General features: G+C 37.0%; 1 protein-coding gene across 1 annotated transcript in view; it reads left to right on the top strand.

The window, feature by feature from the left end:
* The window catches only part of LOC143908207 (uncharacterized), an 83,200-nt gene that overhangs the window by 39,719 nt on the left and 20,560 nt on the right, over positions 1 to 22,921 (top strand). Inside the window, exon 6 of the mRNA XM_077425659.1 lies at positions 10,886 to 10,951. Coding sequence (XP_077281785.1) covers positions 10,886 to 10,951 — 66 coding nt within the window. The remainder of the gene's footprint in view (positions 1 to 10,885; positions 10,952 to 22,921) is intronic.

Here is a 22,921-nt window from a genome sequence, read left to right as displayed (position 1 = left end):
AACAGCCGTAAAGTGTTTTGCACAACGTCAATTATAACTGACGTCACTGCGGGACGAACGACGCGTTGTTTTCTAAGTTCCTAAGCTTCCGAGTTATTTCATTCAGTCATGTATTTTTGTGTCTACAATGTCTATAACATGATAAAATGATTTGCACGCTTCAGCCATTTCAGTGCACACACCTATTTAACTCCCCGGTATCGGTAATATATTTGTAGCTTCAATCTCCTATGGGGTCATTCACGAGGATTTAAAGTCAATAATCTTGTTACAACTCACTACCGTTCACTTTTAAGAGAATAGTATACATAACCTCGTGGTAAGAGACACGATAAACCTTAAGTGTCGGTTTGCACGGTAATTCCTTCCTCCGCAACCATTATGAACGGTCGTTATCACATTACCTATTGACCTTATGAACAGGTGAAAGATGATTCTTGTTTCCTGTTCGTCATATTGAAATCTCATAATGAGTATTTCAATTAATACAATTAATCAAATTTTAATAGTATATTGTTATCAAATGTTTTAACAATAAAATGCTAATTAAGCATTATGCAAGTAATGAGATAAAATAAAAATTGAGGTAATAATGTAAAATAATAGACAACTAAAATTATTTAAATATTTTTGTTTATTATATATCATATAATAAAAATTAATTTGTTTTTAATTCTAATGTGTTTGTGACAAAAATAATACCATGACTTAATTTTAATTTTAATTAATTTATTTATGAATAAAAAAAGACTTGACATATCTAAAAATAAATTGTTATAAAAATATTTATTTTTTATTTTTTAATTAGATACTGATTATTCATATTTTTTAGTGAGATACGCAACATAAGAAAATTACAAAATTGTAACAATTTCCTATATGTCTGTACTCTTTGATTTTTAAATCTTCGGGGATCGATCACTATATAGTTTTAATAAAAATATTGAACAGAAATGAGAAAGTTTGAATAAAAATAAATAGAAACTAAAAACATCTTAAATTAAAATATTATTGAAATTATCTACAGTATTATATATATATATATATATATATATATATATATATATATATATACTATTATTTTAAATATTTTCTACGTTAGTGCATCCTATGATTCGCTTTTCCCAACAGTATACGTTATAGTGAAACAAAGTCGAGTATAGCGTACTATCTTGTAGCAGCCATGCTGAAATCCATGATGGCCGCCTTGCATTCTATGAACGCCGCACCTCCTACCAATAGCATTTGCGAAACTTCCATTTGCCATCCCTACTCTTAATCCATGTTCCAATGGCAACTCCACCACTCTGTCTCCGTCTTGACACCTATATGTATTCACTTCTTCCATCAGACCATCTTCGGCGGCCATCATGGATGCATGCGCGCGCATATCTGACTCATTAGCCTCAGAGGACAGTGTCAGAGTATAGGATGCGATAGTCTGTAAGTGTGTGCACATTGGGTTGAAAATTTTTAATACTTTATGATTGAAAAATATGGAATTATTTTCTTATTCAATGAAAATTGCTTTAATTTCAAATGTCTTTCAAAGTAAGATGTAGACACAAATAGCATAAACGATATTGATATTGGGAGCTTTCCAGTAAGCGACACAAGTCGACACAAAAACGTCATTCTATCTTTCTTTTTTTTTTTTGGTAATGAGTAACAAAGATAAAACGATACTTGTGTCGATTTGTGTCGCTTGCTGGAAAGCTCCCATTTTAGATAACTGATTTATCGACTTGTCATAAACGTAACGTATATTTCCCACTCATAGGAGATTAATCATTTTTATGAAAATTTTTAAATAAAATTTTTAAAAATATTTTTTATAGCATGTTGTTTTAAATATTTTATTTGTTTTAAATCAACAGTAGGTAAGAATGCACATAAAACTGCGACTATATATAAGATTTCTGCTGGTAAAGAAGAAAATAATGTTCGCAGTTTCTGTACCGACACCTCTGAAACTTCTCATATCAGCTGAGATATTGGCCATTTAGTTACGAAATATACCACCGCATGTATATGCTGCTAGGATGCCATGTTATGTATGAAACAAACATGTGAACACAGTATAAATATGTGTATACGTTATATGTGTATACACTTAAATATTTTTTTTGTTTTAGTTTGCATAAAATACTACGTATTTAAACAAACTAGACTTTATACGCGAGTTTGTGAAACTTTATATATCTAAGCTTTCTATCTAAAATTGATTTTTTTTATATTATATAAACTTTATATAAACTTAACAAATTTTTATAGATACTTATATAAAATTAGCAATATATATAATTCATTATAGTATTACAAACTCAGTGTGAGCATTTTATAAACAAGAAAGCACGTTAATTAATTATACCATGTATGTAATACACGAACAAGGAAAATATAATTTTCTATATACGATTAAAAATAGCTATAAAATTGTGATATTTAAAAAAGCAATATTTATAAATTTATTACCACGACTGTATATGTATAATGAAATTTTGTAATCAAAATTTTATTCAGATATTAGGAAAAAAATTTGTAATGTAGTATCATTCTGTAGGAATTATAATTTATTAATTCATCACGACTTTCTGTACGCGCGTAGTCGAGACGTGCAGAAACAAAAGAAATCATCTTCAACTGCGTTTTTATAGAGAAACCTGCTTGCAACTTGTGCATTTCCATCCTGTATAATTTCAGCATTATATACATATAATGCACGAAGAGGCGGCAGCTGGCAACTATGTGCACGTACGCGATCCTAACTAGCGAATACACCAAGTTTTCAATTCATGCGATGTACGCGCGGGTTGTTATAGACTATAGACATGTACAGCAAACCGGCTAACTAACCGGCATGTGCGGGGATAATTACCGAGCTCGTCGAGCGCGATGTGGCTGACGTTATCAGGCATTCGCCTGGTCGGTGGTGACCTGTGTACGCGGAACGCGTCCACGTTCGTGCACGCATACACATATACACGCGCAACGCATCGTATATCGCGTTCGAAAGAGTAACGCGAGGGGAAGGAGAAAGGCAAGGCACGTTCTGGTACCTCGTACGACGTGTCTGCGAAGAAGGAGGGAATAGCGGGGAACGAGAAACGTGAAGTTGCGGAGGGGCACGGGGGGGAGTGCAAGGCGTCGGCTTGAGAAGGGAATTGCTCGGAGGGAACGACGGGGTGAGAGAAAGGAAGAGAGAGACAGAGAGAAAAAGATGAAAGGGTAGAGACGGAAGATTCCAGCGAGTCCATGGTTAATTTGTAGCAGTGCGCACCTCTACGTCTCTCGTATATATTTTTCCGCCGTATCGTGCATCCACGTTCACGCGTGCACGGGTGTTTGTGATTCCCACGTGTTTTATGCTCCTCTGGTTTCGCGTTTGCGCGCCGCGATTCGTCGGGAAGCGACGGACGGCCACGGGGGCGATGGCAGGGAGGAAAAGAGGGAAGAGGGGACCACCCAGGAATCGCGAGCGCCTTTCTTATTCGCGCGTTTCCGTACGACGTTATCTCAGGGTGTTCTCGTTCTTCCCTCGTATCTCAACCTCCTGCCAGTCTTGTAGCTCCGACAGCACGTCGAGATGAATGTTGATGCTGGAAATTGATGTCTTGACGATGCTTCGGGAAATGATACATACATTATCTTACGAATAATATAAACGTGCAATGCAAAATTGAGAAATTAATCTAAGTTATAAGCTCGGGCTGGAATATGAATTGCTTACGGAAATTGCGGTTGATAAGAGCTAAGAGCATAAGGTTGCCGCCATTAAAGACATAAAATACTATAACGGAGTAGCGTTCTGCGTTAAAGAAAGAATCATCTGCATATTTTGTAATTTTTTTTAACGGATATAAGGATTTATTCGTAAGATATATAGAGCATATACAGAGAAATTAATTAGTAACTAAAAGACGCACCAATATGATGTCCTCTATAACACACGTAATCGCGTGCGGTTTCCATATTTCATTACTTTATTATCTGATAAATTTTTTTATACGAAATGTAAAATTACTTTTTTGAAATTCGTTAATGAACCATCTTGATATTTCGTAAGTGCAAAAAAATACTCGTCTTACTATGAGTGTTACGATTTCTCTTTGCTTTTTTTTATTCTTTTATTGTTTAACTATATCGTGACCGGAGCCAGGCAGCTAGCTGCTACCATCGATTTCTGGGCACCGGAAGCGCGCACGCGCAGGCAGGAATAGGGACTCTCCCGCTTGAGGTATTCTCATATTCTCCCTCCAGCTAACGTCAGTATTGAAGTCACTAATACTTTCGCGAGAAACTTTAGAATTGTACGTTTTAATATATATTTAAAATGTATATTTGGATGTGTGTGTAAATAACTTTGAAAATCTAAAGCGCACACACTTTACAACCTCCTTTTCTCTAAATTCTTTGAAGAGACAATTTTCAATGAAAAATCAAGAGTGTTGGTATGTTTATTAATTATAATTATTTCTCAAAATTGATGTAGAAGTCTCTATGTACGAAAATACACGCGTTAATATTATATTATTATTTTTGTATCTATTATGTAGATCAGAAAAAAAATTTTCGCTTATTTTAGCGAATATAGAGATATAGGAATGTACGTGGTACCAAGACTATTTGATCAAAAGCAGCATCAATTCTAGATCCTTTTCTGACGCTTATTTGGTCGAACTATAGCCAACCCTTTTGACGCTGGTAATCCCTGTATACCCTCCATGCGGGCGTTCCATTATCTGGCCATCTTTATTCACCTCCGCACTGGGATCGGGAACCGAACAGAAGTGTAGGAGGATAGGGGGGAGAGAGAGAGCGGGCGAGAGAGAATGAGAGGCGGAGGATGACGTGAGGAGGGCCAGGATGGATCGAGGTGGGTTTTATGAGCGTGCACAAATCTCCTCATCAAGCTCCCGCAGGATCCAACGCCCGACATGGGGGCTGGAAATTGCAGGGCGGGTTCCGCCATCGTTTCGGGGGACAAAGAGGGAGAGAGGGTCGTCGGGCACACAAATGAGGCAGCTTGATTCCAATTATTCAGTAAATTAAATACGGGGAGGGAGTTAGACTTTACGGGCGTTCCTCCGAGTTTCAACGTTATTGTACCGAGTGGCGAATCCGACGGGGGTGGAGAGAAAGGGTTGAAACCGCATGCCGCTATTGTATCTCGTCGCGAGGGTTACGCACAGTTATCTATGGTTAATACCCGCTGTTGGGATGTATATACGTAAGCAGAGAGGTTCGGCCTTATACTGTTTTAACGTAGGGGAAATCTTCGGTAATCTGCCATGACTGTTTTTTTTTACATTGTTGCCGCGGCCTCCCTCAAAATTCGTCCATACAGAATTGACTTCATGAAACCTTTTTGCATATTGAACTGTATGATAAACTAGCAATTTACTTATTTTGTTTTACTCATATGCCATGCTTGCAAAATTTCTACATTACTATTCTACATTATTATTTTTAGTATAATTAATATACATGTATATTATATAATTAATGGATGAATATTCGTTTTGCAGTAATGTCAAAAGTTTGAAAAACGATTATTGTAACTAAAAATATTCACTCTATTTGTTCACGATTATTCGTAAACGTAAATATAGCTGGTCGCTATATTTTGCGTCTACTTCTCAGTTCTCCGGGCGATTATATAAAAGTTTCCTCGATCACCGGTTAGCTGCTTTAATTCGTATTTTCTTTGGGGACTATACGCTTCGTCTTTTACGAGCGCGTATTTCTCTTCCCTAGCCTACAGTTGGAAACGAGCTTTCCCTCTTTTTCCTCTGCTACTCCTCTCGCCTTTACTCTATATCTTCTTCCGAATCGCCCTTGTGCAGTTCCGTTGAGTACTCATCATTTTCATTCTTCTATATACCTGCTTCCTGTTATTTTATCAGCTAGACACTTTAATGAAGGTCTTAGAATTTGTTAGGTGAGATGCGATTAGGACACACAAAAAAAACGACTTAAAGATTGTAGACGCCTAAATATTTTACGCAAACAAATCGCAGGACATCGACGAAATTTGTGTGCCTTCTAGTTTCGTTTTATATTTAAGTATATGTCAAAATTTATGAATGAAAATTTCATGAAAATATCTTTGTACGTAGGAGCACAATCCTCTATTACGTAGCAGCCTTTATTTTGATGGCGGGTATAAATTTAAGTGCGTATTATAGCTACGGATCGCGGAAGCATAAATTGTTTAGTAAGGAGGGATTGCCTTGACAAAATTTCTTCAAGCTCGAGCGGACATTTTGTAGGAAACGCGCAAGGGACGAAGGCGTGTTTAACACTTGTAAAATATGAGATGCAACCAGAGACACAGTTGCTCGGCCCGACGTCCGGGAGGGTGACGTTCTCCAAACATCGTATAATCGTATTCACGTGGACCCCCTCGACAAAGGGGAAACGCGATCGAAGTCGCGCGGGAGAATTTCGTAGGAGCGTCCGGGGCGGTTCCGCGGTGACTGAAGAAGTTTATAATCCATGACGTTTCCGGCTCTGCCGCAGAGGGAGCGAAGGGGCTCTCTCTTACATCTCTCCCGCGCTCGAGCAAGGACAACACGAAGCGCCTCAGATTATGGCCAGCTGCATCCGTGTGCATCCTGAGACGCGGTAACGGCGACGGGTACGATATATACGCGAGTGCGAGCTATAGGGCCATTTTTTAAAATGGCTCCTACAATCCGGGATGCCGCGTTTGCGTTTCGTTGGAAGCTCGTCCTTCTCTTCGGGGACGGGGGCGATAAACACTCAGATTATCTGCATCCTACTTAACGGTGGACATCTTTCGTTGGAGCTGCGTGCTGGTCGGGGCCGGCCGAGAAATGCGTTGCATTCCATTCGATGAAGCACTTGTACACTAACACAGAGGCCGTCCGGGGTGACATGAGTACGAGCTGGCAGCGTCGTATATTCGGGAGAATATTTCCGTCGGTGCGCGGCTATCACCGACGCGACGCTGCACAAAATAAATGCATCTAGTGCTGAGATATATGTTATCCGTTAAAAATATGTGTCCGCGTTTTCTCCTTTTATCAATTCTTCCAATCAGATCCGCCCGTATATTTTGTGAGCGTCCGCACACTTAGGTCGATAATGGCTAATTGCACTCTTCGTCGAAAATAGAATTCGATGAAAAGAGCCCATCGATATCTTCATATCGCTATTTCGGCGCCAGGTCACATTCAGGTAACATTTTATTTCAAGTTTTATTTCTTAAAGTAGTAATTGGCAGATCGAAACGTATGCGATGTACAGTTAGTTATATTTAAGAAGAAATATATTATCATTGAAAGAAAATACGTGACCGTCTTTGCATGCAAGAGAAACTCGTTGCACGCGAACAAAACTCAATTTCGCGAGTTTTCGCGGAAATGTTTGTCGGGACGGCTCGGGATTACGGCTACACACAATACCTTCGTCAGACGTTTCCATACTTGTCCTATCGCGTCGGCGAGGTTCTCGGATTTTTCGAATATTCCATCAACGTACGGAAGTCGTATATTACAAACCGAGAATGTACGCGCCGCGAGGGCTCGAGGCGTGCTTCGCATGCTAGCGATTACATTTACCTTCGTCCTTTCGTCCTGGCAGGCGGTAAACGAGCAAGCGGTCCTATCTTTGGCCTGCCCTCCGCGAGGCTCTAGGTCCACCCTTTTTCATTTCCTCCTATCCAACCGCCGTTCTTTTCCTCTCTCGTTTCACGTCTACCTGCATTCTTAGTGTCGAATCAACGGATTGGTAGTCGATTACTGATTCCTAGGCTTATGGCAGGTGAAAATACGACGAGCTGATAGTCTGTTCACATTAAGTATATAAGTTTCGTACGTGCAACGTGCAGCGAAGTTAAATTTTATTTATTATTACTATATAGTGCCAAAATATATTAACGCAGATTTACATTTGTTGTGCCTTGTACTTATATATCTGATGTTGTTTTCTCCATATAAAATTTTCTTTAAGCGACATTTTAACAATCTTGAAATAATACAGTTTAAATAACGCGAACAATCTCACATTTCGACATTCTTTTTAAATCTCTTAGTCGCCTACTTCATCACACTTTTTACAGAGCATAAATTTTTACTCGGTTTACTTTTTTCAGTTTCTTTTATTTGCCGTATTATTACACAAACTAATTTTGCAATCGCGTAGATCTGACGCCAATAAGTAGACTAAAATGAAAGATTGACATAAAAGTAACGTACGCGCGCGCGCGCGCGTCTCAGGCGCCGTCTACTGCTGTCGTGACGATATTATGGCCTTTCGATTTATGACGTCACACACGAAAGGATGATTGTCTTTCGCGATGAGTGGATGTCAAGGGGAAACATTGGATGGAGTGACTAAACTTACTTGACCAACCAGACGTATAGCGTGGGCAAACCTTATCGAGTGGTTATTTTGTTATGAAAATCACGTGACATTAGGTCGAAAAACATCATGTTTTCTTAAAACTATATGTTTCATTATTTTCTTCTTTTGCTTGTCATTTATACTTCTAATTTTATTCACTAATATATTTTATTAACTTGTTTTATTAATGAAACATATTGCAACACTTATATTATATTCATTGACATTTTATAAAATGTTTCTCTCATATTAATACATATTATTGTGACATTGTCTTATTATATTAATTCTATTGATATTAAAACTTCAAATTATGAATAGTTTATTTACGTACTAACGAAAATGCATTACATTAAACGCTTTAAAAGAATTTGCATTAATCTTGCAAATTTATAGTTTATATAAGTATTGAGACAAATATTTAATTACATGTTGGTGTATTACTGACAGTTATAATAATTTATCAGAATTCCAACTGATAAATATAAGCGTACGTTTGGTTGTGTCATATGGCCGTCGGAACGTCGTGAATATAATACATTCATAAGCGACACGTAACATTGCTTATATCTTTCTGTAATAAATTCTCATAAAAATATTTTACTGCAAGTACATTATGATATATCCTAATTAGAAACGCAAATAAATGTTAAGTTATACGATAGTGAGCAACGCGTGCCGATCATCGTCCGTCGGATAACGTCGAAATGGCGGCGCGAGTCTCATAGTCAGTTTAAAATATCCTTACTTTCGTTATTTATCCATCGTTAATAACATTAGATTTTGCGACATTATAATTAAATGCTGTTCGTGAGTTATAACATTATGTCATTATCAAAAAATACTCATTTTTTAATATTATTAAAGAGTATATATTAAATTCTAAAAAATTATCAGAACAAATATCATCTTACAATAAGTGCACGAGTGTATGTCATACTTTCTGTGTATTATAATTATATTATGATGATATGTTATAATAATTGATAATAGAATAAGATTCAAAAGTATAATACGGTGCCGACGACGTCTTGCCCGACGGCGCGCTTTTTGTTTACCCGAGACGAATGAGAATTAAACTTAAACCTATTTATTTATTTATACAAATCAAATTACTATTAATTTATTATATCTGCATAAAAAATAACAAAAGTTTTATCGTTGGCTATAGTTGCAATGACGTAAATGCAATATTTGATTGATAAACAATTGATAAAACGACGATGTAAATATTTAAAAATTACTATTAATATTTCAATCTTCTTATTATATACAATATATACATATATGTGTGTTATAAAAATTTTTTAAACGGCAGTTAAACGGCGCAGTTAAGAATGTTTCAAAAGACGCTAGTCTGATGGGGGAAGTTACCCCCATTAAAATCGCTATGTCGAAGGCCGAACAGGCAATCGAAAAATCGCTGTAAATCACTTAAGAATTTTTTTCCTCCTCTACAAGGAGGGTCCTTCCGGCAATACTCCAATTTTTTTTTAACGGCCTGCGAACCGAGGCGAATGGAGATTCAAGGACTCGTCGCAATGACATTGCATTGATTCTTTTCGTCTGATATATCTCACCAATGCGTCCTGAGAAACAGTTCTCAGTTTTCGTTTCGACAGCACAGCGCGCTGACGGTTCTTTGCACGGTCTTTCGATAAAATATTGTGAATACATTTGTATATAAACGATAAAGAGTGTCTATTTCTGGTTCACCATGTTCGCCAACGCCGTCGTTCGACGGCTTTTTTGTCACTTTTTTAGTTTGTCGACAATATTCGATATTCAGGTAACTTATTTATCATTGAATTGAGGTGTCGATATAGATTTGTATTTAATTAATTTGATGTTATGAGCAATACGCTAATTTGTGTATGTTGGATTATCTATTAAATATATTTTTTATTGAGATTTTTCCTGATAAATATATCGAATATCTAAAAATAATTAAATAATATGATGTAAAGTGATATAAGCTTTAATTACATTTATTATTAATTTCAAGAATAGATATTGCAAATTAAAAATCTGTTTACATTGATTAACTGATGGTTCTCTATTGTGGAAATTTAATGATTCAAAAGTAATAAATTTAGTTGTTGAGAATTAAAGGAAGAAAATTTATAAAATTGTGAATTGAAATTGTTATTGCAATAAATAAATATAATAAAATGTATATAAAAATTATACAGATAAATGGACGGTATTTTTTCATTGTTTAATGAAATCACCCATGAATCTAAAGTGCAAAAGCTATATAATATGTCTAACAAACTTGATATTTTTGTAATAATGTACATTGCAATAATAATTATAATAAGTAATTGTATATATTTTGCAAAATAAATTAATATCTTTTATTAGTAATTAAGACATATTTCTTAATATTTTTTTTAGTTAAGCATAATTTTTATTAATTAATATTTATCAACGTGTACGCAAAATTTATCGATAAACGCCGATTAGAGACGCTGAGGATATTCGAACGTGTTTTAATACTCAGTTTTTATTACAGGATTCCTCATGTGGCGAAGAAGAATTATCGCCATTGGTTCACCACCCCACTTGCGGCTTATCAAAGGTAAATATGTACAATAAGAAATAATTTACAACTCAGCCGTACAAAGTAACAAAAGGCGAACGTAGTTAATTACTAAAAAAAAAAAAAAGAATTGAATCCACCTACCCATTCATGCAAAACAAGAATTACGGTATTCTTTAACGACACGGGAATGTGCCATGCGTGCTAAAATCCATATCATATTAATCAATGATTGCTAATACGAACATTATATCAACGAATCAACTGTTATATTTTTTAATTAATCATCTCCTGATGTTTACTTATGTGGATAATATTGTGTATAATATATTTGAGCGTTTTATATATTTGATTATACATATGTAGAAGATAGATATAATATAGAATCAGTGTAGCAATTTTTTGAGTAGAAAGTGCAATTTTGTTGGTTGCAAGGAGGACTTGCAGCGCAATACAGGATAAGACGATTATTCTTTGGAGGAAATTATAGTAATAAAGAGATAAATGCGCGCACGCAGATAAAAAAGCGGAGTCATTATTTTTAACCGCAATTAGGCAAATAGGTATAGCAAAAAAAATGAAAAGAAATTGAGAAACATGAATGCTCACAATAGAAAATTCTTAACAAACGGACTTTCTAACTAACACGTTATACTTTCGTTATGTTTCAAGGTTTTCTGTAACAAACGCATTTGTATTGCATGCAGAGCAATATCTTTTGGCAAAAATGAGAATAATCTTTTTTGAACAAAAATATTGATATTTCAATAGTTTTTAAAATACAAGTATTTGAGAAAATAGTTACCATAATAAGAAGAATCTGAATTTAAATTAAAAAATGCATACTATTTTCCACTTTATTTCTATAAAAATTTCAATATTAGGTTTCAAGTCACAAAGATATTTAGCGTTAAAAATTAAATTTTCTGAGCAACGATAATGTTTAAAAAAAATTCGACATTTGAAGAGAAGGGAAAATGATACGAACATCTTTACATCCAATATTACGATGTGTAAAAATGTCATAATATTTTTGAAGCAATCTCGAAATTATCCCGATAAGCGGATGTGACTTATTTATAGCCGCATCTTTCCTCCAGTCGTATCTTTCCTCCCCTTGGTACTAAAATCATTAAATTAATCTGAGGAACAGAAATATATGACGCATCGAATTGCATTACTATATTACGGGGGATTTAATAACATAGCCTTTAAGGGGCATACGTGCTTATAATGTACCTAAAAAAAATATTATGACACGTATTTATAAATAAATGTTTATTTTGCATGAAAATGATAACAAATCTGACAAGATTTTTTACATTAATGCAAAATTTTTTATTTAATTTTCTAAATAATGAAATATTTTGTTTCTCTGCAGTCATTGAATCTCAATGCATTCACAATTTTTTATATGCTTTAAAATATTGTACACATTGTGTCACATTTTGTAATGGATTTTCTTCATTATGTTCAATAGAACACAATAAGAAGACATCCGAATATGTTTCTCAAATATTAGAGACAATTCAGGAATATTACATTTCAATAACGTATGCTGTATGGCCGTCTTACCCGAGTTTACCCTATTAATGTTTGATGATTCACTTATTTAAAAGAAAGACTGATCGGGAAAGACAATGGAGTCCTAAAAATTTTGATCGTGCTTTGATTCTTCAGCTCTGGGACGCTAAAAGGATCTTATCGTTAAGTAACTGACGCGTCGCGAGCGTCGGCCGCGATCGGAGTGCAATTTCGTTCGGCGGCACACGCGTATCACGTTCAGCGTGTTGTGTATCTTTTCCTCGGGATGAGAGACCGTCGACCATTATTTACGCCCGCACGCGAGAGACTCGCTCGTTTTATAAGGTGATAAAGGCGAGTCTCTTCAGCGCGACTCTCGGTCTCCCTTTCGCGCGCGCGAGAATGGCGAGTAGCGACGCTGGAAGTGGTCCGGGACACGCGAACCGACATGCAAAACTCGGCCCCGGTACCGAGTATACGCGCGTACACGAGCCGTCGGACGTCGTTGCTGGTGCACTTGCACATCGTAGGAGAGGACCGCTTAAAGTGTATTCATTACGGCGGGCGACGGGGCTCTTCGTCGACTCTCGCGAACGCGCGGCGGTCGGTTCTGCTTGTCCCTCGCGAATGGCTATCATGAAGCCATTAACTTTATTATACCGAGCCATTAACTTAAATATTACGACTCGCGTGTCGCGCAGCTTCGGGCTCCCTGATTTATCGCCCGAGGAAGATCGTGATGTAACCTAAACGCCCGGTGCGTTTTTGTCACGCTCGCCGCCGCGTCCGTCGCCATCGTGTTTCTCACCTGTCGGCCACTGACGAGAGGAGGAGAGATCTAGGTGTTTGATATCATGACGTGGTACTACGCGATCGAATAAGGACGGCTGTGTAATGCACAATATTCGATAAGACCGCCAGAGATTGGTTCACTCGCGCGATTCTGATCAGAGAATCTTATCGATTGTTGCCTCGCAGCTCCGGCCATGGGAGAAAATTCTCGAAGACCTAAACTCGGCTGAAAAGATGATACCGATCTTAAATTCAAGGCATTTTTCAAGTATACGATAAAAAATCGGTTATAAAAACCATCAAAATAAATAGCAGGAACATTTAGCTCACATCGAGAGCTTTCAAACATACAATAATAAAGTATATTTTTCTTTAATACTTTTCGAGAAATATTAGTGTTGCATGTTTTCGTTGCAGAAAACGTTGCAAGAAAACGTTGCAGTCGTGCACCCAAAGTTATTCCCCCTCTCCGGGAAAGACGTAGTTCTACGTCAATAAACAAATAAGCAAATAAGCAAATAACCAAATAAGCAAATGAACAAAAATTGTGCAAATTAGAAATAGATAAGAAAGAGTAAATTGAGTATTACGGATATATAATTAATGTTATAATTCTAATAAGAAAGAGAGAGAGAGAGAGAGAGAGAGAGAGAGAGAGAGAGAGAGGTAGGTCTGCTGAATAGATTATATCAGACACGGTCAAAGTGAACAAAGAAACGGGTACCTGCTCGGAGATGAAACCCGTAAAAGAAAAAAAATCGCGAAAGAGGGCGACATGTTTCGCTGAAAGAGTGGGGTTCGGCGCGGTGGGACTTTATATTATATGAGAGTCAAGATTCGAAATGAGGATTTACGAGCGGGACGCGAGAGACAACATTGTTTCACAAATAAGACGTCTCCAGACTAACCTTCGAATCCTATCTATCTACAGTAGTGATCGCTTATACATATCTTGGAAAGAAGACACCACCATTATATGTAAAGGATGCTCCAGGATGAGAGCTGGGGAAGAAAGATCGCGCGAAGATCGAAAGATAGTTGTAGAAAAGATGCGCGTGAGAAAAAAGAAAAATGAAAGAATAAGAGAATTAAGGCGGGGATAAGGAGATAGGAAGAGGCGCGCGGGAGAGATCGAGAAACGAAGATGGTCCCTTAACAAAGAGCGAAAGGGAACCTGAAAACAAAGAGGACGATTTGAGGAAGGAAGAGCAGAGGACGGAAAAGGCGAGCCCAATGAATATGGCACAAGAGTGATGGGAAAGGTTTTCCATCGACCTATATGACTATGTGGACCTATGTAAGCATGTAAATGAAGCACATTATATTCCAATGCGCGTGTCGGTGCGCACCGTTCGAAGATTTCTTCGTTGATAAGCGAAGAGAGCGGTAGCGTGTGCGCAAATGCGCTTCAACATCTTCATGCATGAACTTGTTATTATACCAACCAACGGGATAATCAAAGAGCGGCTCCTATGTGCGGCCGCTCGTCGTAGTTAGTAGTCTTTCCTTGTTTCTTTGGCTTTCTCTTTGCCCTTCTGCACACCACTCCTCCAATCGACCAATCGGTGTATCGTTTTATCGCGGCTGTCTTTTCGCTCGCAATTTACATTCTTATTACTTTCTCTCGGGAGACTTTTCTCTACAGAAAATTCTTAAAAAGTTGAATCTGCGATTATTATGCAAACCCAGTCTTTGTTCTTTTCCGTTAGATCTCAGTGTAAAAGGATCTGTTAAATATAATTACTTAATTGAGAAGAAATCATACATTTAAAATAAACCTCTAATTATTTTAAGTTAATGCAAAAATCGCATATTTATTTCATCAGTGATTGTACGTCCAAGACAACACGATATAATTTTTTGAAGCAAGAAACGGAAAGAATATTAATTTAGTGGAAAGTAGCGCAAAGAATTTTATGTCTTTTATTCAACAGAATTTTAAAACGATCGATAATTTTTTTTTATTAACGATAGATCAAGTAGCTAGTTAAACTTGAGATAATCAAGTGCTCTTATATATGTATATGGCGTTTCGTAAATTTTCCAGAGGTCTCTCAGATCGATATAGCAATTTAGAAACTCCCCACCTTCAGCTCACGTTTATGTACGTTACACCAAGTGTATATACCTACTTGTCACTTACATGTCGATGTAATAGCAAGACCTGCTTTCAGAACGGAGCAACTCACGAACGAAATCTCAACTCATTTTGTTTGCGTGCAAGAGAGACGTTGTAACATTAAATTCTACAGATACGTTTACGTTTCAATAAAAATTATTACCCTTACTTTTTTTTTTAACACATGGGCATTTTGATAAAATACTTTTCCTCTAAAAGAAAGAACTTATTGAGGTACAAGATTTATTATAAGATACATACCGTGATAAGATATACGTAAGATATACATACCGTACATACCAAAAATTCCGAAACGGTCAATTATCTCGCTCAACACGAGTCTCAGATCCCAAAATCTAATAAGATCGTTTATTGCCCCTTTTGAACCCTCCAACTTTTATCTCAAACATTTTTCCAATAAACCAATATTTTTTTAGATAACTGACCGTTCCGGAACTTTTGGTACGCACGGGATATTTGACATTGGCAATTTTCATTCGAGAAGAATATTTTTTGTTTTAATTTTATACAAAACTATATACAAGTATACATTTCTATCGTCGATTGTTTTCGCGTCTTCATGTGGATCCTATCATCGCTGTTAATATAATTTTCGATAACGCGATTACTCTCCAAGATGTATTATTCCCTAACTGGGGACTATACGGTACGTTGACATAATGTAGTAGTTGAACTTCAAACATTTATTCGATGGCAAGATGGCGCGGCGCATTAAGACGGCTCTTGATGAGGAAAGTTTTCATTACAGCGAGCATTTAAAATTAAAGTGGTCTACCTGTCCATACGTATACCTTGTTCCGCTAGGGTTTCTTACCCCGATGGGATTTCATGCTTCTCATGCTTCCACCACTCCGTGTCTTCTCGTTATATCGACCTTTCGAGCTTGGCGTTTGGAGGCCGAGCGGCGGCCATGTTTCGTCGGCTGGCAGGGAAACTTGTGGGTGTAAGTCGGTGTCTACTGAATTTTATCTTATAACATAAAAGAGAATGCGCGTTATTCTTAACTAGTTCCATTTCGTGAGTCGTTTTTACATCTGTGATTGATGTTTTTATTAGTATCCATTTTTCAAATTAATGCGTTTATATTACGCGAACAATATATTTGAATATTCTTGTATATCCTTTTTCTTTTCTCAAGTTGATTAAAAAATTCACTGTAACAGTTATTTATATTTATGAATGCAAATTAAAGTTTTATTGTATGTAATATTAAATTTATTTTTAGTTGGAGAGAGAAATAAAAAATTTTAATTACAAAAATTTTAATGCATTTTCTTATATAAGATGTTTGTAATTCTCGGATTTTAAACAGGAAATTTCAATTGCGTTCAAGAAAACGATTAGGAATAGTCTCGTGAATTCTAAGACTGTTTTCTCGACATTGTAGTTTCTAGCTTTCCCCGGATTCTAGCTGTGGGCCGTTGTTAGGAATGGCTACGATATTGATCCGTTCGAGAGAACTCGACGGGGTGGAGCTGCTGCGCCCTAAGGGTAGTTTTCGCCCCACCATCGCTCGGCAGTCCTCGATTGGACGAGAGAGGAAAGATGGCCGCCTGGACGCGTACCGGAAACGTGATGCCCCGATATAGTCAGATGAGGGCTTTCCTTTTGGCTTTTCTCTCTTTCTTCCTTCGTCCTGCAAGAAATAAGCTCTGCAACCAAGACTGGACCAAGCGAGCGAAAACCTTTACGTATCTTCTTCCCCTCCGTCGGCTTTTTGCGAAATTTATTACGGCGATATATTCACATCCATTAGATACCTCACTTCTTTCGCCTGCATCTTGCCCTCCGTCTTTCTCCTGCCTTCCCCGCTTCGTCCCGCCCTCCACCCTCTTCTTTTTTTTTCTTCTCTACTCCAGCCTCCATAACTGAATGCACTCTACCGAGATCCGAGCATCCTTTTCATTCCAGTCGGCTGCATGCAAAGCCCTTTAAATCATGGCCGAATGCTCTTTTAGGGCTTTGTTTTAAATCCGATTTAATATTTCGTCTAAAATGCGCGTCAGACGAAGCGACTCGTTGCCGACAAATTATGTCGAGGCATAATATTTTATTTCGCCCGTAAAATATGTATACAATTTTTAATTATCGTTTTCCATACCGATTTGTCCCAATCGATTAGTTCTAATTGTGTCATGTGGCCAAACTAATTATGATAATTAACGATGAATTAGTGCTGTGCCATTAAATTATATATACTTATCTTGCATGTATGCAAGCAAAAAAATATATATTTAATGGCACATATACTTAATCACATTGTGTATAAAACAATTTGTTAGTCTTATCAGACTTTCCTCGCAGTGTTATCTTGGCGTTCTGGTTCGATTGATTTCCAGTTTAATTTTTTGCATTAAATTTATAAACGTTTTACAACGTTTCAGTAATCGTTTATTCAGTTATATTTATCTCGTACATTTATTCTTTTTTTATCTGCTTTATTCAGCACTGATGTAACCACCCAAAATACATTTGCCTCGATTTTATATCTCGCAGCGTTTCGCTTATCGTATTATTCGCTCGAACTGCGAAAGGGTGAAGGGGTCGTGAATCCTGGAAGGCTGTTTGGACCGCAGAAGGAACAAGAAACTTGGAGGTTGAGACGGTTTGGCCTCTGGGAACCGCGGTCGATACCGCGTCGTCTTCGCAAGAAAGGCAGCGTTGCCAGTCAGTTTGCTTGGAACTTGCACTTTCTTGATAGATTGAAATCTTCGGTGCAAAAACCTAACGTTTCGAAATTTTCCCAAGATATTCTTTTACCGTTTTGTTAAGTTAGTAAACGTCGCAGGCAATTTCTAGTTTCCTGTCATGTTTCTTGTCACTAAAAAATTAACTAAATGTACAGTTTATTGCGCAAGAAATTTATGTTAATCGAAATTAATAACATAATAAAAATTACAAAAGTTCTTTCTTTTGAAGCTTATGAAGGCGACAAATTGACATTTTAATAGTACTATCGTTTTTTCTCTACCCAGGCTAATATATCTCTGCAATGAAACATCTTTAAATATACAGCTTGCTTTTGACCTCAATAAATTCATCGTGAATTATTGATTAGCTCGTATAAAGTTTACAAGTATAAAGATAAGGAATAGAATAAAACATTGACGAATATCTCAATACATTAATGAAAATTAATTTTGGAAAAGTCAGAAATGGTTCAGGTATGTCACAGAAGTCTGTCTACTCAAGAGTGTTTTTGCAGGTACCAATAAACGGTTTATGGGAGTTTCGACCTTTCGCGTCGAAACCTTTTTATACCTTGAATTATTTCGGCATTTACAGACGGGAGAAAAAAATTGTATCGTGACTAATTCAAGGAGAAACATTGTCTCGAAATAGTAAACACATCTTTAAGAAGGTGATTTTTTTAACTCTTTTTTGTATAATCTTAATAAAAGGGAAGCGAGAGGGACCATTGATCGAAAGGTATTGTGCCTATAATGACAGGGCTTTAGTTACCAGACTATAAAATAAATCGAATGCGCTGTCTCAAGATGGATTGTGTAAAGCAAGGTTCAAGAGGTAATGAATCACTTCTGTCGAAAATTTATGAGCTCGCGCGTTAATTCGGAAAATAATACGGTTACACTATAGAGGATATATAACACATAGAACATACGGCACAGCAGAGATTAATGGTGTACGCAAAATAATAGGGACAGAGAACAATTTTCTTTCTTCGATTATTTAATAATTTAAATTAATCACGTGAATTAAACAAAACATGTGCATTTAATCAATATAAATTAACTGTGACGATCTGTTTTATGTCAAGATCAACTTTGACTCAATAAATAACTGCCTTAATTAGAATTACAAATATTAAAAGAAAAAGAGAAAGAAAGTGAAGAAGATCAGAAGAAAAGAGAAGTGCACTTTTCGTCGAGCGCATTCGCAAATGAGAAGCGATGTGACGAACAAAATCCCGCGGTAGTTGAAGCACGTGCTTCCGCTCGTTCACTCTCGATTTCAATGTGTTTTTATTGCGTCTCTTAAATTCGCATTTATGAGCTCTTATGTTCTCCCCCGTCTTCCCTTTTCTTCTATCGGTGTGACTGGACCAAGCTGTAAAGCGTTGCGCTATGTCGAAGACAAATCGTCCGGCGCGAAGTTAAATAGGTGATAATTGTGACCGATATCCCATAACAATTGCAATCATAAATACTTTAATGAGCGAAACGACCTTGGCGATTTTATTGGTTCTTCTTGTAACACGTGATAGTTGAACTCGGTGATCAATCACTTTATTATATGTCTATTTATATAGCATTAAAAGCAGCGGGTTACACGCGGTAGCTTCAGGAATATTATATAAATAGACCGATATCTCTTTCTTACAGAAAAAAGAGATTACAAAATCGACTATATAAAATTCACACATTTTAACATTATGTTACAAAAAATAGTGAATCATTTTTTATTGTTTTATAAATTATACATATATGCAGATTAGGGTTATTTTAGCTATATTAAAATGTTCTTTGCTTCTAGCAAAGATGTGTTAGAATAACGCACATAACATTGTCAAATTCTTGAGGCAAGATTATACACTACACTGTCATGTCTAAATAATGTTATCATATTTGATAACATCCCTCAACGTGCTTTTTGTTTTATTGGAAAGATAAATATAACATCTTTCCGCTTATGATATATTTTTCTCTTCTTTTCTTAATAGAAAAGATTTTGTTTTACACTCACCGTGGACTTAAAAATGCGGTTATAGAAGGTATAGACGTCGTATGACAAATGACTCATATGAAAGGAAATATTCGGATGTAATTTACTCGATGATTATTCGTTGGATGTCCCGCGACAATCATCATAGTCATAGATACTCTGTAATGAGTGAAACGGCCTTGCCGATTTTATTAGTCGTTTCTAATATATTCAATGCTTAAATTCATCGACTAATGACTTTATCGCTTTTGTTTCTGTACGTGATTGTTTGCTTGGAGTGATGATAAATGCAATCGTGTATTAACTTAGTTTGCACATGTATTACAGACGAAAAAACGCGTGAGGAATCGCTAGGGTAAATCGTTACGATGCCGAAACCATATCTGAATGTACCGCGTTCTTAGTGTCTTCTCTCTCTCTCTCCTTTTTTTTCCAAGATCGAATCATAATTTGTATAGATAATAAATTTTCTTTGGGACTCAGTTCATTAAACATACATTATATTTCCATATAATGTATGTTCGTAGCACAGGTTTCTGCCGTCTGATCCGAGGTCTTAGAGATCAAAGAATCTACAACGACGGTTACGTGGGTATATGTGTATACTTATGGATATCTGCTACAGATACGCTACAAGTTTTATGCTTTGGTTTTCGAGGTTGTAAATTTATTGCCCCGCGTAGGTTCGAACTTTGTGCGCCCGATGGCCTTTTTGACGAACGATGATCAACGATAAATTACGACTTCACAAACCCATCGAGCACCGTTATTTAAACACGGTGGCTGATGCCTATTTAAGTCTAACTGCCTACAGATTACATCGCTATAAAATAATAAACATAAAAGGCACTAAATGCACTCGAAGTGGCTCTGATCGCTCGCTGGTTCTTCGCGTTAAATTCTTCAGCATCGAGCTTTGAATTTGTAATCGCGACAACACGTAATGAAACAACTGTTATGTTTCAGCGAATGATGACGTGGTATAAAACGCGAATGCTAAACATTGCTAACAATATTAACGAGGAATAATTGTTACTCGCGCGTCGGATGAAGCTGATAGATAAATTTGGACATATAATTATAAGACCATTTGCAATTTTTCCCAATTTTATACGACTCGAACTATCGAGAATTTGGATTGGACAGGCTTATTAGTATTAATAAAATCATTGCGGTTCGCATTGTGAATTTATAACCATTGGCATAAGATGGTCGTTTGAAACGAAACAGTATCCCTACGAGCGAACAGACGGCCATGACGCGCGATTCAAGTAGAAGGCAATCTATTAAGATATCGTGGGCCGAACCTAAGATCTCGAAACAACCGGAGTTAACCAATCGTGGACATCAACATCAAATCCACTCCTTCCACGACGCCGCTATTTTAGAATTCACGCCGCCATCCGCTCCTTTCACGACGCACGCTTGTTATGTGCCCAAAGTATTTTAATTAAAAGTTCTTAAAGCTTCAAAAGCCGCGCCGCCGTAAGTGATAAAGATACTCGACATTTTTATCGCCCGTCCTAAAAATAGTCGATGAAGATGGGTTGCCGCGACTTAATATTACGCGAAAATCAGATATGTTCATAAGTTGGTGTATTAATTCGAGAACATAAGAGAGTTCATTGATCGGATGTTCGTTGTACTTGCAAATATAGTTAACATTTCAATGCAGAGCAGATGAGGGGAAATCATGTTTAAGATGCGAAAAGTTAGAAAGTCGACAAACTCCTTTTATCGTTTTGAATCGAAATTAATGTTGATTTAACAAAGTGTGCAATAATGTGACTATATACTTATTATCTGTAAATGCAATCAGATATAACTCATAGAAATATTATTTATTGACAATCGAATTACAGAATGTTTATTTGTAGCGTACGTTCCGCGAAACTTTCGCAGGCTATGTTAGGCGATCTCGTGCGATTTATATTTTCCACGCTACTGATCATGAGGATAGCAATGAAAATGATGACGGCAGAAGATAATGGCAGGAGAAAATGAGCGGTCTTGACAGTTCGCTAGTACCGCGAGAAACGCGGCATTTCTATCGCTATAGGGATGTCCAAGTGAGCGTTAAATGTTTCCGAGAGGCTAGCAAGTTCAATCAATGGCGGACCTTTGTTTCGCATTTGCGGGAGAGCGTTAAGAGAGCCAATAACAGGTACCGAAATAAAACCGGCTAGTGACTCAATCTGCGGTGCTCTGCTTCGTGGCATAGTGACTCGCTTCTTTCCACGGTCGGCCTGAAATTCCGATTGGAAGATGGAGCAAATTATCTTCACGGATTCGTTTCCTTTCGTGTATGTATCTCGGGACTGATGTGCCAGCGCCTATAAGAGTCTATATATAGGAAGAGAAAGAGGAAAAAAGAGGAAACCGAGAATAAAATATGTTATACTCGTATAGTTCTGTTGACATGTACTATTTCTCGGAATATAATTATATTCATATATATATATATATATATATATATATATATATATATACGCTATGTATGTCGAAGAATGTTTTGTTGACGTATCATCGACAAATCGACTTGGCAATTGCTATGCAGTATGCGACGACATGAGAACATTATAGTACCAGCTAGTTGGCTTCGCGTGGTAATTTAACCTCGGCATAAAGAAACGCAGAAGCGGCGAAAGAGGAAAGGGTTAGAGCCGAGGTAGACCGCGGACGATCTGTCATCGACGCGAGCCGGCATTTTACAAAGTATAAGGCTGAGGCATATTGCCTGCAGGTGCTACACAGAAGGCAGTCCGCAGGTAGATACGCTGGGCGCCTGATTGGCCTGCTTCGACCTGACTCCATCCTACGGTTTTGCGACGGCAGAGTGTGCGAGGCAAAGAGAGGCGGTCGTTGTTACG

This window comes from Temnothorax americanus, unplaced genomic scaffold (assembly GCF_048541705.1).
Source record: "Temnothorax americanus isolate GAGA-0224 unplaced genomic scaffold, ASM4854170v1 Scaffold9, whole genome shotgun sequence".
Lineage (NCBI taxonomy): Eukaryota > Metazoa > Arthropoda > Insecta > Hymenoptera > Formicidae > Temnothorax > Temnothorax americanus.
Note: the sequence above shows the minus strand (reverse complement) of the source record. Positions and strands in the feature narration are given on the sequence as shown.